The sequence below is a fragment of the Rattus norvegicus genome, chromosome 4, assembly GCF_036323735.1.
Source record: "Rattus norvegicus strain BN/NHsdMcwi chromosome 4, GRCr8, whole genome shotgun sequence".
Classification (NCBI taxonomy): Eukaryota; Metazoa; Chordata; class Mammalia; order Rodentia; family Muridae; genus Rattus; species Rattus norvegicus.
Window position 1 is genome coordinate 158,108,781 of NC_086022.1, and position 15,322 is coordinate 158,124,102.

The 15,322-nt window shown below is 38.7% G+C and overlaps 1 protein-coding gene across 7 annotated transcripts in view; it reads left to right on the plus strand.

The window, feature by feature from the left end:
- The window catches only part of Clec4a (C-type lectin domain family 4, member A), a 93,767-nt gene extending 82,643 nt beyond the window's left edge, over positions 1 to 11,124 (plus strand). For 2 of the 7 annotated variants that reach the window (XM_017592740.2, XM_063286437.1), the window contains exons 4-7: positions 5,541 to 5,707; positions 6,697 to 6,809; positions 9,079 to 9,238; positions 10,874 to 11,124. In XM_017592740.2, coding sequence (XP_017448229.1) covers positions 5,541 to 5,707; positions 6,697 to 6,809; positions 9,079 to 9,220 — 422 coding nt within the window. In that variant the 3' untranslated portion in view covers positions 9,221 to 9,238; positions 10,874 to 11,124. 7 annotated transcript variants of the gene reach the window in all.
- Positions 11,125 to 15,322: the final 4,198 nt, after the last annotated feature.

Consider the following 15,322-nt stretch of genomic DNA (forward strand, 5'->3'; position numbering starts at 1 on the left):
TTTTATCTTAGCCATTCTGACTGGTGTGAGGTAGAATCTCAGGTTGTTTTGAACTGCATTTCCCTGATGACTAAGGGTGTTGAACATTTCTTTAGATACTTCTCAGCCATTCGATATTCCTCAGCTGAGAATTCTTTGTTCAACTCGGTAGCACTTTTTAAAATAGGGTTATTTGGTTCTCTGGAGTCTAACTTCTTGAGTTCTTTGTATATATTGGATATTGGCCCTCTATCAGATGTCGTATTGTTAAAGATGTTTTCCCAATCTGTTGGTTGCTGTTGTGTCCTAATGACAGTGTCCTTTGCCTTACAGAAGCTTTGCAGTTTTTTTGCAGAAGTTTGCAGACAAATGAGGTCCCATTTGTCAATTCTTGATCTTAGAGCATAAGCCATTGGTGTTTTGTTCAGGAAATTTTCTCCAGTGCCCATGTGGTCGAGTTGCTTCCCCACTTTTTCTTCTGTTTGTTTGAGTGTATCTGGTTTGATGTGGAGGTCCTTGATCCACTTGGACTTAAGCTTTGTACAGGGTGATAAGCATGGATCGATCTGCATTCTTCTACATGCTGACCTCCAGTTGAACCAGCACCATTTGCTGAAAATGCTATCTTTTTTCCATTGGATGGTTTTGGTTTCTTTGTCAAAAATCAAGTGAACATAGGTGTGTGGGTTCATTTCTGGTTCTTCAATTCTATTCCACTGGTCTATCTATCTGTCTCTGTACCAATACCATGCAGTTTTTACCACTATTGCTCTGTAATACTGCTTGAGTTCAGGGATAGTGATTCCCCCAGAAGTCCTTTTATTGTTGAGGATAGTTTTTGCTATCTTGGGTTTTTTGTTATTTCAAATGAATTTGGAAATTGCTCTTTCTAATTCCATGAAGAGTTGAGTTGGAATTTTGATGGCTATTGCATTGAATCTGTATATTACTTTTGGCAATATGGCATTTTTACTATATCAATCCTGCCAATTTTTAAGCTTGGGAGATCTTTCCATCTGAGATCTTCAATTTCTTTCTTCAGAGACTAGAAGTTCTTGTCATACAGATCTTTCACTTGGTTGGTTAGAGTCAAACCGAGGAATTTTGTGTTATTTTTGACTATTGTGAAAGATGTCATTCCCCTCATTTCTTTCACAGCCTGTTTATCTTTTGAGTAGAAGAAGGCTACTGGTTTATTTGAGTTAATTTTATACCCAGTCACTTTGCTGAAGCTGTTTATCAGGCATAGTATTTCTCTGGTGAAACATTTGTGGTCCCTTAAGTATACTATCATACCATCTGCAAATAGTGATATTTTGACTTCTTCCTTTCCCATTTGCATCCGGTTGACCTCCTTTTGTTGTCTGATTACTCTGGCTAGGACTTCGAGTACTATATTGAATAAATAGGGAGAGAGTGGGCATTCTTCTCTAGTCCCTGATTTTAGTGGGACTGTTTCATGTTTCTCTTCATTTAGTTTGATGTTAACTACTGGTTTTCTGTATATTGCTTTTTCTATGCTTTGGTACAGGCCTTGAATTCCTGATCTTTCTAGTAGTTTTATCATGAAGGGGTGTTGAATTTTGTCAAATGCTTTCTCAGCATCCAATGAGATGATTATGCAGTTTTTTCTTTGAGTTTGTTTACATAGTGAATTATGCCGATGGATTTCCATATAATGAACCTGCATCCCTGGAATGAACCCTACTTGATCATACTGGATGATCATTTTGATGTATTCTTGGATTTGGCTTGGGAGAATTTTGTTGAGTATCTTTGTGTTCATAGTCATAGGGAAATTGTTCTATAGTTCTCTTTCTTTGTTGGGTCTTTCTGTGGTTAGGTATAAGTGTACTTGTGGATCCATAGAAGGAATTGGGTAGTGCTCCTTCTCTTTCTCTTTTGTGCAATAATTTGGACAGTATTGGTATGGGGTTTTCTATGAAGGTCTGATAGAATTCTGAACTAAATCCATTGGTTCCTGAGCTTTTTTTGGTTGGGGGAGTTATATTAATTTCTTTTATTTCTTTAGGAGTTATGGGAGAGTTTAGATGGTTTATCTGATCCTGATTTAACTTTCATACCTGGTATCTGTCTTGAAATTATTCATTCCATCCTGATTTTCCTGTTTTGTTGAATATAGGCTTTTGTAGTAGGATCTGATGATTTTCTGAATATCCTTAGATTCTGTTGTTATGTCTCCATTTTCATTTCTGATTTTCTTAATTTGGATACTCTTTCTGTGCCCTTTGGTTAGTCTGGCTAAGTGTTTATCTATCTTGTTGATTTTCTCAAAGAACCAGCTCCTTGTTTTCTTGATTCTTTCCATAGTTCTTTTTCTACTTATTTGACTTCAGCTCTGAGTTTTGAAGCCTTCTACTCCTATTCGGCATATTTGCTTCTTTCTGGTCTAGAGCTTTTAGGTGTGCCATCAAGCTGCTAAGGAATGCTCTCCTCTGTGTGTTTTTGGAGGCACTCAGAGGTATGAGTTTTCCTCTTAGCACTGCTTTCATTGAGTTCCATAATTTTTGGTATGTTGTCTCTTCATTTTCATTAAATTTTAAAATATCCTTAATTTCTTTCTTTATTTCTTCCTTAAGCAATTTATCATTGAGTAGAGCATTGTTCAGCTTTCATGTGTATGTGATATTCATTTTTGTTTGCTATTGAAGGCTAGCCTCAGTCAGTGGTGATCTTATAGGACACATGGGGTTATTTTTTTAATTTTATTAACTTGAGTATTTCTTATTTACATTTCAATTGTTATTCTCCTTCCCGGTTTTCAGGCCAACATCCCCCAAAACCTTCCCCCTCCACTTCTATATGGACTTCCCCTCCCCATCCTCCCCCCATTACCACCCTCCTCCCAACAATCACGTTCACTAGGTGTTCAGTCTTGGCAGGACCAAGGGCTTTCCACATGGGGTTATTTAAATCTTGTATCTGTTATCTATATTGTGGCTGATTATATGGTCAATTCTGGATAAGGTACCATGAGGTGCTGAGAAAAAGGTATATTCTTTTGTTTTAGGATGTAATGTTCCATAAATATCTGTTAAGTTCATTTGGTTCCAACCTTCTGCTAATTTCTCTATGTCTCTGTTTAGTTTCTGTTTCCATGATCTGTCCATTGATGAGAGTGGGGTGTTGAAATCTCCCACTATTATTGTGTCATATGCAATGAGTGCTTTGAACTTAATAAGGTTTCTTTTATGAATATAGGTGCCCTTGCATTTGGAGCATATATATTTAGGGTTGAGTGTTCATCTTGGTGGATTTTTCCTTTGATGAATATGAAGTGTCCTTCTTCATCTTTTTTTGATAAATTTTGCTTGAAAGTTGATTTTTATTCAATGTTAGAATGGCTACTCCTGTTTGTTTCTTCAGACCATTTGCTTGGAAAATTGTTTTCCAGACTTTTACTCTGAGGTAGTGTCTGTCTTTGTCACTGAGGTCTGTTTCCTGCATGCAGCAAAATGCTGGGTCCTCTTTACATTCCAGTCTGTTAGTCTATGTTTTTTATTTTTAAATTGGGGAATTGCATCCATTGATGTGAAGAAATATTAAGGAATAGTGATTGTTGTTTTATGTTATTTTTGTTGTTAGAGTTGGAATTATTTTTGTGTGACTCTCTTCTTTTGTTTTTGTTGCAAGTAGATTACTTTCTTGCTCTTTCTAGGGTATAGTTTCCCTCCTTGTGTTGGGGTTTTCCATGTATTATCCTTTGTAGGATTATATTAGTGGAAAGATATTGTCTAAATTTAGTTTGTTTTGGGATATCTTGGTTTCTCCATGTATGTTAATTTAGGGTTTTTTTTCAACATAGTAGCCTGGTCTGGCATTTTTATTCTCTTAGGGTTTGTGTGACACCTGCTCATGCTCTTCTTGCTTTCATAGCCTCTAGTGAGTAGTCTGGTTTAATAGGTTGGCCTTTATACGCTACTTGACCTATTTTCCTTAATGCTTATAAAAATTTTTGTCTTGTGCATTTGGTGATGGGAGGAATGCCTTTCTGGTCCAATCTATTTGGAGTTCTGTAAGTTTCTTTTATGTTTATTGGCATCTCTTTCTTTAGGTTAGGGATGTTTTCTTCTATAATTTTGTTGAATATATTTACTGGTCTTTTAAATTTCGAGTCTTCACTCTCTTCTATATCTGTTATCTTTATGTTTGAACTCTTCATTGTGTCCTGGATTTCCTGGATATTTTGGGTTAGGAGCTTTTTGCATTTTACATTTTCTTTGACCCCTGTGTCAATGTTTTCTGTTGTATCTTCTGCCCCTGAGATTCTCTATTGTATGTCTTGATTTCTATTGTTGATGCTTGCATCTATGACTCTTGATCTCTTTCCTATGTTTTCTCTCTCTAGGTTTGTCTCCCTCTGCAATTTCTTTATTGTTTCTATTTCCATTTTTAGATCCTGGATGGTTTTGTTTAATTCCTTCACATGTTTGGATGTGTTTTCCTGTAATTCTTAAGGGATTTTTGTGTTTCCTCTTTAAGGGTTTCTACTTTACCTGTGTTGTCCTGTATTTCCCTAAGGGAATTATTTATGTCCTTCTTAAAGTCCTCTATCATCATCATGAGATGTGATTTTAAACCCAAATCTTGCTTTTCTGGTGTGTTGGGATAACCAGTATTTGCTGTGGTGGAAGAACTGGGCTCTGATGATGCCATTTAGTCTTGGTTTCTGTTGCTTATTTTCCTGTGCTTGCCTCTCACCATCTGGCTTTCTCTAGTGTTAGCCTGTCCTACTGTCTCTGACAGTGGTTTGAGTTTCTTGTATACCTGTGTTCAGCACTCCTGGAGACTGGCTTCCTCCCAGTGAGATTTGGGTACAGAGAATTGTGGAACTGGGTCAACTCCAGTTTCAGGCAAAACAGGAAGGGTTCTTTTCCATACTGTTCCTGGGTTCATGTATCCTGAGTGTTCTCCGTGGGTCCCTGGGGGCAGAAGTGGTGGTCTTACCTCTGCTGTTAGATGTGCCTGCACCCTTGCTTACTGTCTTTCAGAAGATTTACTTTCTTTCATTCTTTCCTTCTTTATATCTGTTTTTCCTTTGTTATTTAATTCAATTTGGATTTTGTTTTTCCAGTTAACTGATTTCTCTGTCAACTCCATTTTACTATAACCACTACATTTAAAAAAGATTATCCTCTCAAATATTTTTCAATTATTAAATGGAAAAAACATATAGTTACAAAGACTTGTATTCGAAAACATTAGATTTTTATTACATTTTTACCTTCCTTTCACATTCTACTTTACATTTATTTGTAGAATCTTTGTAATAATTTTGTGAGACCCAGATGGTTTTCTTTAAATACTCAGAGCCTGGATGTCCTTTATACTCTGTTTTTCTAGCTTTTCCTGACAGCACCTCAGTTAGACAAAGGGTCCTGTCATTAGAGATAGACTTGTGTATCTTGGCAGTGAGGGTAAGGGACTCCTGCTGCATCTAGTAGCAGGTAGGAGTCCCAGCTTTCATGTGTTCTCTGCATACAAGCAGTTTTTAGGATTAATTTATTACATTGTATTTGCATTTCCTTCTTCCCCCAAAGAAAAAAGCTGGAGCTGTTGCCCAAAGAATTGGAAGCCATTTGGTTCCCACTGCTACTGGGTTACCAAACATACTTCAACTTACTCAAAAGCATCTTGGAACGAGAGTGAGAAGAACTGCTTCAGCATGGGTGCTCATCTCCTAGTGATCCATAGCAAGGAAGAACAGGTGCATGCTGGGAGAGACTGGGACCTGGTCCCAGCATGTTGTCTTCCTGTTTCTGCTAAGAGGGAGTTTTGTTGACTTGGGTGTTGGTGCTGTGGCAGAAGGCTTTCCAGAAGATAGGGAGGGATGGTGGCTTCAGCCTTTGCCTTCCACATCTTGGTCCTGTTTCAGTGGAATGAAACCCCAAGGGACCATGGCATCAGAAATGCAGCACTTGAGGATGAAGGGAAAGATGAAATGCTTCTGCCTTAAAACCAGTTTGTGATTTTTGCACACTAATGCCTCCTGTAGTATCACCTGCCTTACATAGAAGGCCACAGGAAAACACTACCAAACTGGAAGGGCCACAATCAGCCATTAGAAATTAATTATCTAAGGTTATGCATGAAGAAAGATTAGAAGTATCAAATTCTTTCATACGAAACTGTCAAGAATGGTGTTGGTGAAGAAAGGAGGGGAGTAAATCTGAGATGAGAATTCATTATGATCATGGGCAGTGATTGCTTCCAGAATTGTTAAAACATAAGTCATGACTTTAACAGTGTCCTGATAATATGGAGGAGATGTGTTCTTTTGGGCTGGGAATGGCGGGGGGTGGGGGGGGAGAAGTGCACTCCTGATGTCAGGGAGTATACTTCTGAAGAGGGAGAGAAGACATACACAAAGAGGTGCACTTTTGGGAGGTGTGAGAGTCTCTTTTATTCCTTGATTCTTTGTATTCTCATCTCTCTATGACCAATAAAAATCAGTCAAAATATCAAGTCTACCTCTACAATGTACAATTATTGATATTAATATCAAATTTGAAAAGTATTTAAGAGCCTAGATAGATGAAGAAGGATTTGATTATTTGTGTATTTGCATATGTGCATCATATTGACCCCTATAATTTTGTATCATTGAAATAATTTTAAATGGTCTTATAAGAAATTCTGTAACATAAAATGAATCACTCAATCCAGGCTGAAAGCTGTATCTTTGTTTCCCCTTAGGACTTCATCACTGGGTTCCTGAACCGTGATGCTGCTTATTTTATAGGGCTCTGGGATTCAGGTCATCGACAATGGCAATGGGTTTCTCAGACACCATACAATGCGAGTGCCACGTGAGTCTAGAGTTATGTAGAGAATTCCTGGGTCCTGTAGCATGAGGAGAATTTGGGCAGTTCCATCTGTTGGTTATGAAACTAAAATAGCTCCCTCCTGATGCAAGTGCTAGAGTTGGAGTAATTTTTACTCCCCCATTTAGTCATCACAGCAGTCCTGTGAGACACACACTATTGGTATTCCCAGTAGAGATGAGGAAATTTAGTTTGAAGAATGTAGAATATAAAAAGCCGAGGCATCAAATCAAGGTCCTTACACCTATACGTGTTTTATGTTTTTTCAGTTTATATCTTAAAAATATACTTTAATTCACTTTTACTTATGCATATATATTTGTATTTCTATGAGGGCCTACTATGTGTGTTTGGGTTTCTGTGGAGCGTGTAATAGGGTGTTTGATCTCCTGGAACTGGGTAGCACAGGTGGTGGGATGTGGACAATGTAAGTTCTGGGAACAGAACCCTCAATTTTTTTTTTTTGGGGAAGCAGCAAGCACTCTTTGGTTTTCTTTCTTTTATTGGATATTTTCTTTATTTTCATTTCAAATGTTATTCCCTTCTTGGTTGCCCCTCCGGAAACACCCGCACATCTCCCCCTCCTCCTGCTTTTATGAGGTTGCTCCCCCAACCACTCCTTCCTGTCTCCCCACCCTGGCATTGCACTACACTGGGGCACCCAACCTTGGCAGGACAATGACCATTCCTCCCACTGATGCCTGACAAGGCCATCCTCTGCTTCATATGTGGCTAGAGCCATGGGTCGCTTCATGTGTACTTTTTGGTTGGTGGTTTAGTCCCTCGGAGCTCTGGGGCATCTGGCTAGTTGATATTGTTGTTTTTCCTATGATGTTGCAAACCCCTTCAGCTCCTTCTGTCCTTTCTCTATCTCCTCCATTAGGGACCCTGTTCTTAGTTCAATGGTTGGCTTCAAGCACCTGCCTCTGTATTTGTCAAGCTCTAGGAGACCCTCTCAGGAGACAGGCTCCTGTCAACATGCATTTCTTGACATCTACAAGTGTCTGGGTTTCGTGACTGTATATGGGATTTTTGGAAAAGCAGCAAGCAGTCTTAATATCTGATGTAACTCTCTTGTCCTCATTTATATATTTATAAGAAAAATTGGCATCAAGATCTTTACTGATTACTTCTTACATTTCAAAAGCACTCAATCTGATGTCATTGTGTTTTATATTGATGTAGTAATTTAAAAACTCTTGCTACCTTAGTATGTTGTCATATTCTGTTCTGATATATGACTTGAAAAATATGTAGTGCGTTGTATTTTAAAACAAATCCCAAATATTCGATTTTACCAATGAAGACTCAGGAGCCAGATGCTCAGATGAAATCATGCTATCTCAGAGAGGAAGATAAAGCACCCAGTTGACCTTCCTACTCAGTCCATGTCTGAGAAGAATAAAGCCCCTTTTCCATCCTGTTGTAAATACCCTATAAACTCCATGTTTCTCCTTTACTTTTTGTACATGTCTTTACCCATTGTTCAGACTTCCTCTTACTTTCAATGGTATTTTCTTATGTTCACTCACTGTTAACTGGTTTCTTCCTCTACCTCTCTATGGTTGAATTTATTTAATCCCAATTAGAGAAAGCTCTTAGATGAAAGATGTGTGCTAGGACTGAGCTACACCACAACTTGATTTTAATAAACAGAACAACCTTGGATTAAAGACTGAGACACACTGCAATGGAAATGGGTTTTTCTAGTTTATAATCTCGAGACCACAATGTGAGCAAATGTCCTCCAACAATAGTGAGATTATTGCTCTGAATTTTAAGAGAAGGCAACTAGGACTTTAGAATTTTAACTATTTGTTCTTGATGACAGAAATAAACAGATTATCTAGAGTTTTCAACTAGTTCTCCTGTCTCTAACATAGTCCTTTTGTATAATGGAAAAGCTTTGTTAAAACATGAGAGTAATGAAAGACAGTTTCAACATCTAAATAAGTGCAATGGGGTGACTGTCTCCTGGTACCAAGGCATAGGGATGAAGAAATCGCCTCTGTGATGTGTGCTGAGAGAACAGTTAAGTAATATGCTAAAAGAACTTTGAGTGCTGTGGGCCCTGTTATCCAGGGAAATGTGAGATATGGGTGATGGACATGATGGAGATGGGGAATACTTGATGTGTACATTCTTGAATTTGACCTCAAAAAATTCCAACCTCATCCTCAGGCTTGCTTCCTTTTGCTTCCTCTTTTCAAGCATTATTGTAGGCAACACCCTGATGTTCTTTACTCTCTTTCAGATTCTGGCACAAAGGTGAGCCCAGCAGTGACGATGAAAAGTGTGTTATAATAAATCATCTTAATTCTGGATGGGGCTGGAATGATATCCCTTGCAGTGGTAAACAGCAGTCAGTTTGTCAGATGAAGGAAATACAGTTATGAATCATACGTTCTCCATGGGTATGTGATTTCATTGTTGTTCACTATTACATGGACACCTGGGAAATTATACTAATGGAAGAGATGGCCACAGAATTGAAGTGGGAAGCAAATGGTTATGCATATGAGAATGCTGGCCCACATGTATCTTTGTGTATTCACCCACTTACTCTGTCATAAAATGAACTTTCATTGAGAATTTTCTACATGCCAGATTGTATACAGAGTCCCTTTTATGGCATACATGGAGCTTTTCTGCCAATTCCTCAACATTTCATTTACTTATGTGATTGTATGATATGTTCCCTAGATCTATCAATCTTTCTGTTTTTTTAAAACATACCTTTGGTTTTATTGACATGAAATTGAGAAGTAAAATTATATAAATATTTAAATTGAAGTGTCTGGATTGATATATACACACACATTTACTGTGAAATATACATATATATTCATCATGAAATAATTATCCAATACAGGATTAAAACATTACTTACTTCTATTACTTAACATCATTGCCATAGTGTGTGTATGTGTGTGTGTGTGTGTGTGTGTGTGTGTGTGTGTGTGTGTGTGTGAGAGAGAGAGAGAGAGAGAGAGAGAAGAACATTTAAAGTCATTTAAATAAAATGCAGATACACAGGATGGTGATATTGACATTCTATTGTACTGTGGTTCTCAGTACTTACATCTATTTTATCTGGCAGTTTGACCCCTTCATCAACGTATCAGAGATCTCAGAACCCTTTACAACCATATATTCTTCACTCTAATTACTGAGATCATTTGATAAATTATTAAGTAATCAAGTATTGTAATATTTTAGAGATTATCTCCCCATTTATTCTCTCTAACGTGTCATGAAAAGCAACAGCCCCAGCCACCAACACGCAGTGATTTTTGTTTTGTCTGTTGTTTAAGTGATGTTTAAGGACAATCCTGGATTACACTTTAGGCTTAAGTAAATAAAGAATGGAAAAAATAAGGCCTAACTTGCTAATGTAGCTATAGTGCTGACTTGAAAATGTGAACATGCATTCGCACTATAAAATATGAGAAATAATAAACATTCTTTATTAGATATATGAAAACAACACTGAAATGCCTTTCACTAAGTAAAATTTAGTATCTTTTGACACAAAAATTTTGGCTAATTTGGTATAGAAGAGAAGAAGTTAGACAATTGCTTCCTTCTTTTCAAACATTTTGTGTAGCAAGCTAATGGTGACAATTGGAAACAGGCAAATCTTGCTCAGCTCTGAGGTAGTTCAGACATGTTCATGTAACCAGTTATATAAGTCAATATGTGAAATAAAGCTTCAGCAGCCTCTGAGGCAGCATTTCCATCTTTGTGGAAAATTGAACATTACTAATTAAGCCAAATGTTTTCTTTAGAAAAGGAAAGCAGAGATAGTATTCTCTAAGCTGGAGCTGCTATTTTTAAAAAGGATCATATTCACTTTACTGTGAGCCAATTTTACTCAAACCAAGTGAAATTTTTTGCTAGTCTTTCACAATTTGAATTCTAATGTATGAATGAAGTCTTGGTACAGGTTAAAATCATGAGACAATCAGTTTGTAGTAAGTAGGCAGTACACACTAGTCACTTGTAGCAAGGCACTATGTTTACCTCTTCTCTTGCTTTCTTAATTGCAGTAAAGACCATCCCTGTTCCCTCCATTATCACACCCTCCTTAGAAGATGTCTTTGTGCTTGGTGACCTTTATGTAAGTGATCCAGTCCAAAATTGTGCTGCCTCTCCTTCTCACAGGTGGCCCTAAGCATTATTCTAAAGTACAATCTTGTCTTTCTTAACAAAACATTTGTTATTGTTGTTTTTGTTATTATTATTATTATTATTGTTGTTGTTGTTGTTGTTTTTATTAAACTTGTTCACTTTGTATTCAGCTCAGTGTAAACCTCCTGGTCACCTCTCCCACAATCTTTCCCCCATTCCTCTCTCCCCCACTTTCCTCTAAATGAATGGAGACACCCTCGGTATTCCCTGACCCTAGCACATTCAGTTTCTGTGGGGCTAGGCACATCTTCTTCTACTAAGGCCAGATAAGGTAGCCCAGCTAGAAGAACATATCCCAGGGACAGACAACAGCTTTTGGGAAAGCTGTCACTCTAGCTGTTTGGGTCCCACATGTAGACCAAGCTGCAAATCTGCTACATATGTGAGGGGAGGCCTAGGACCAGCCCATGTATGTTCTTTGGTTGGTGGCTCAATTTCTGAGAACTCCAAGGGTAAGGATTAGTTGACAATGCTGGTCTTCCTCTGGATGTCTTATTGCCTTCAGAGCCTACAGTTCTTCCCCCTAATTTTCCATGAAAGTCCCCAAGCTCTATCCACTGTTTGGTTATAGATGTCTGCATCAGTCCTAGTTAGCTGCTAGGTGGAACCTCTCAGAGAACAGCCACACTAGATTCCTGTCTGAAAGACTAATGGAGAATCATTAATAGTGCCAGGAATTGGTGCTTGCCATGGAATGGGTCTTAAGTTTGTTTAGTTACTGCTTGGCCATTCCTCTAGATTCTGCTTTATCCCCCATGCCTGCATTTCTTATAAACAGTGTAAATTTTGGGTTGAAAGTTTTGTGGGTGGGTTAGTGTCCATATTGCAGTACTGGAATTCTGGCCTGTTTACAGGAGGTGGCCTCTTCAGGCTCCATATTCCCAATGTTGTAAGTCACAGCAAGGACCCCTCCCCCTTTGATTTTTGGGTACATCCCTTAGTCAAAGTTTCTCCCTCCTGCTGGAGTTGTAAACAATCGGGAACTTGAATGGAAAGATTGAGGGAGTGGCCAACCAAAAACTGGCCCACCTTCAAACCATCTTTCTAATTTTTATGTATAAGTTTTTAAAAAAAATTTAAGGCTCATTTCTACTTTCTGTTTGTCTCCTTTTCTTGTAAATTAAAGTCCCTTTCTTTGAGAAGGCACAAAACTTTTATGACAATTAAGATGAATGTAAGAAATACTAGCATAATAATAACAACCCTAATTGCTATTTTGCCAATCTTAGTTAAGCCATTTGTTTCTTCTTCTGTCTCTGTTTTTTAACCATGCAAGATAGAATTACCTGTGGTCCACATGCCATGTTTTATTGCTTTTCTCATCCTTAATTGTGGTATTCCTTTAATTTTATCAATTTAAAATTCCTTATACCTGCTTATGATTTTTCATTCTCTCTCTCTCTCTCTTAAACATTTTAAAACACGATCAGAAGTTTGGTCGTGCTCAGTGTTTTTTTGTGTTCTCTCTATTTTTTGTGAAAGATCAGACCTCATGCTGTGGCTGGTCCTGACCCTGTTCGTCATTTCCCAGGGAAAAGGTATTTCTGATGTCCCCATGTGTCTGTAGCTAATATCAATCAAGTTTCACATTTATGGATATCAGATGGGAGCTGTGTCTTACCAGATGCTTAGCCTCTCCCTCAAGGCCTGCCAAGGCCAATGGAGCTCCTCATGTAATGCTTCTGGCAGGCAGCATCTCCAGCCACCACTTTATATGGGCTCAAATCACCTGCCATGCACATCCCAACTGTAGGCAACAGCAAGTACTACCTCACAGAGGAGTAGGCTCCTTCCTATAGCTGCTCCTTTGTGTAGGTGTGGCCTGGGAATGCACTTGTGCTAAGTATGTATATGTAGCTCAAGCAGACCATCACATGCATGTCCACCTGGGACACCTAGCTCTCTCTGTCCTCTCAAGCTTCTTTGGAACCTTGTAGTGTTTGGGGGAAGTTTCCACTTTATGACCTCTATTCTTGCCAAGCCTTATATTCTCAGCCTCTGATTATTTCTCTGGCTCATGTAGCCAGTCAGATTTCAGCTGCTCTGCTTATAGAGCAGTCTTCCAGTTGCCATAGAGTTTGCCTGCTTCTGGGGAGTGCTTTCTGGCTTCTTCCACCTGGGATTTTTCAGGCTCTAAGCCTGGTTCTTTCTAAGTTTTGGATTTGTGTGTATGTTGCAATTTTGTGCATAACATGATGGGTGCTAGATGTAAATGTAATTCTGGGGGCATATTTTATGGCCACTATTGTCCCAGAAAAATGATACAGAGTCCTTATATTTATTAACAAGCAGCAAACACTATAGAGGGGCAGACATTCCTACATTCTAGCCAGATCATGCTGACCCAGACTACTATCCAGCAATGTGCCTGATTACTTGTCATCTGAGTCTTACCTCATGGCTGCTCCCTTTATGACCTGCTCATGGCAAATCTCCTCTTCCTCTGTCTCCCTCTCTGCTTGAAAACCCCCTGGGATTGGAAGTTCTGTTCTCCTGCCTTAGTTAGGGTTTCCATTGCTGAGAAGAGACACCATTACTAAGGCAATTCTTTTAAGGGACAGCATTTTATTGGGGCTGACTTACAGGTTCAGAGGTTTAGTCCATTATCTTTATGACAGGAAGCATGGTGGTGTCCATACCCATGTGTGCTGGAGAAGGAGCCAAGAGTTCTGCATCTTCATGTAAAGGAAGCTAGGAGCAGGCTGTCTCAGGCAGCTAGGAGAAGGGTTCCAAAGTCCATGGACACAGTAACGTACTTCCTCCAACAAGGCCATACCTAGTCAATCAAGGCCACTCCCTGGACCAAGCATATTAAAAGCAACATAACACACATATACTCCTGCTCAGCTATTTAGAGATCAAGTCTTTATTAATCAATCAATGGTGATTAAAACCAAATTTTGCACATCATTGAGTAAGAGGATTGTCCAGTAATCATAACAATGCCAACATCTGGACTGTACCCAGATCACTGGTCACAGAAATCAGCATCTGAATACACAGTACACAAAATCATTCCCCAATACTAAGTGGGACATGTATATCACATCCCGTCTTCCCAAAGCTCATTGTGGAATAGTGGATGTGGAGAATGTAAGAGCCAGAGCAATGGATGACTCAAAGGAAACAGTGTCTTCTCTACATATCAGGACAGCTGGACATAGGAGCTCAGTGGTTATCATACCATGTATAGCTCTACAATACCAAGACAGACTTCACCCAACATGAATAGGGAAGATGCATAAAATATCACCCCTATTCATGGATCTATTGGCAATCAATACCTTACCTGCTGAGAGAGGTAACTCAGTTGTCTTTAAGAAGACAGCTCTTCTGAAGGGGCTTGAAAACCCCATAAGAAAAACAATGCCAACCAACCAGAGCTCCCAGGGACTAAACCACTACCCAAAGACTATACATGGACTGACCCATGGCTCCAGCTGCATATGTAGCAGAGGATGGCCTTGTTGGACACCAATGGAAGGAAAAACCTTTGGTCCTGCCAAGATTGGACACCCCCCTCAGTGTAGGGGAATGTCAGGAGGGCGTTGGAAGGGGGGTGGATTGGGAGTGGAACACCCTTATAGAAGAATGGAAGGGAGATGGGGATAGGGGGCTAATGTCTGGGAAACCAGGGAAGGAAATAACATTTGAAATGTAAATAAAAATCCAATAAAAGAAAAAAAAGAGGGAATAACATTTGAAATGTAAATAAAAAATCCAATAAAAGAACAAAAAAAGAGGACAGCTCTTGGAAACTTGGTCATGCATTGAAGAATATTTGAACAGTTCATATTGGGTTTGATGGGTTAAAAGAAATAAGAGGACCCAAGTTGGTATGTAAGGAAGTGAGGGGAGATGTGGGAGGCATGGATAGAGGAGAGGAATACAATCAAAATATGAAATTCTCCAAGGATGAATGAAATATTCCTTTAAAATACTTTAAAAATGAATTGAAAAATACATCAAAATGATCAGGCATCATGATCAAGTTAGGTTCCTTCAGAGATGCAATGATGGTTCAACATATGTAACTCAATAAATGTAATTCACCATATAAACAGGGAAAAGTATGAAAGAAACCACATGATCCTCTTAGTGAGACACTGTCTCATGATAAAAAGTAAAAAGAGGGGTACTGGATAGAAACTCTAGAAGTTAAGAATACTCGCTGTTCTCCAAGAGGATCTAAGTTTAGTTCCCAGCACCTACACAGTGTTTGACAACCATCTACACTCTACTTTCTAGTTTCTAGTTTCAGATATCCTTTTCTGGCATCAACAGCACCAGGAATGGATGATACACAG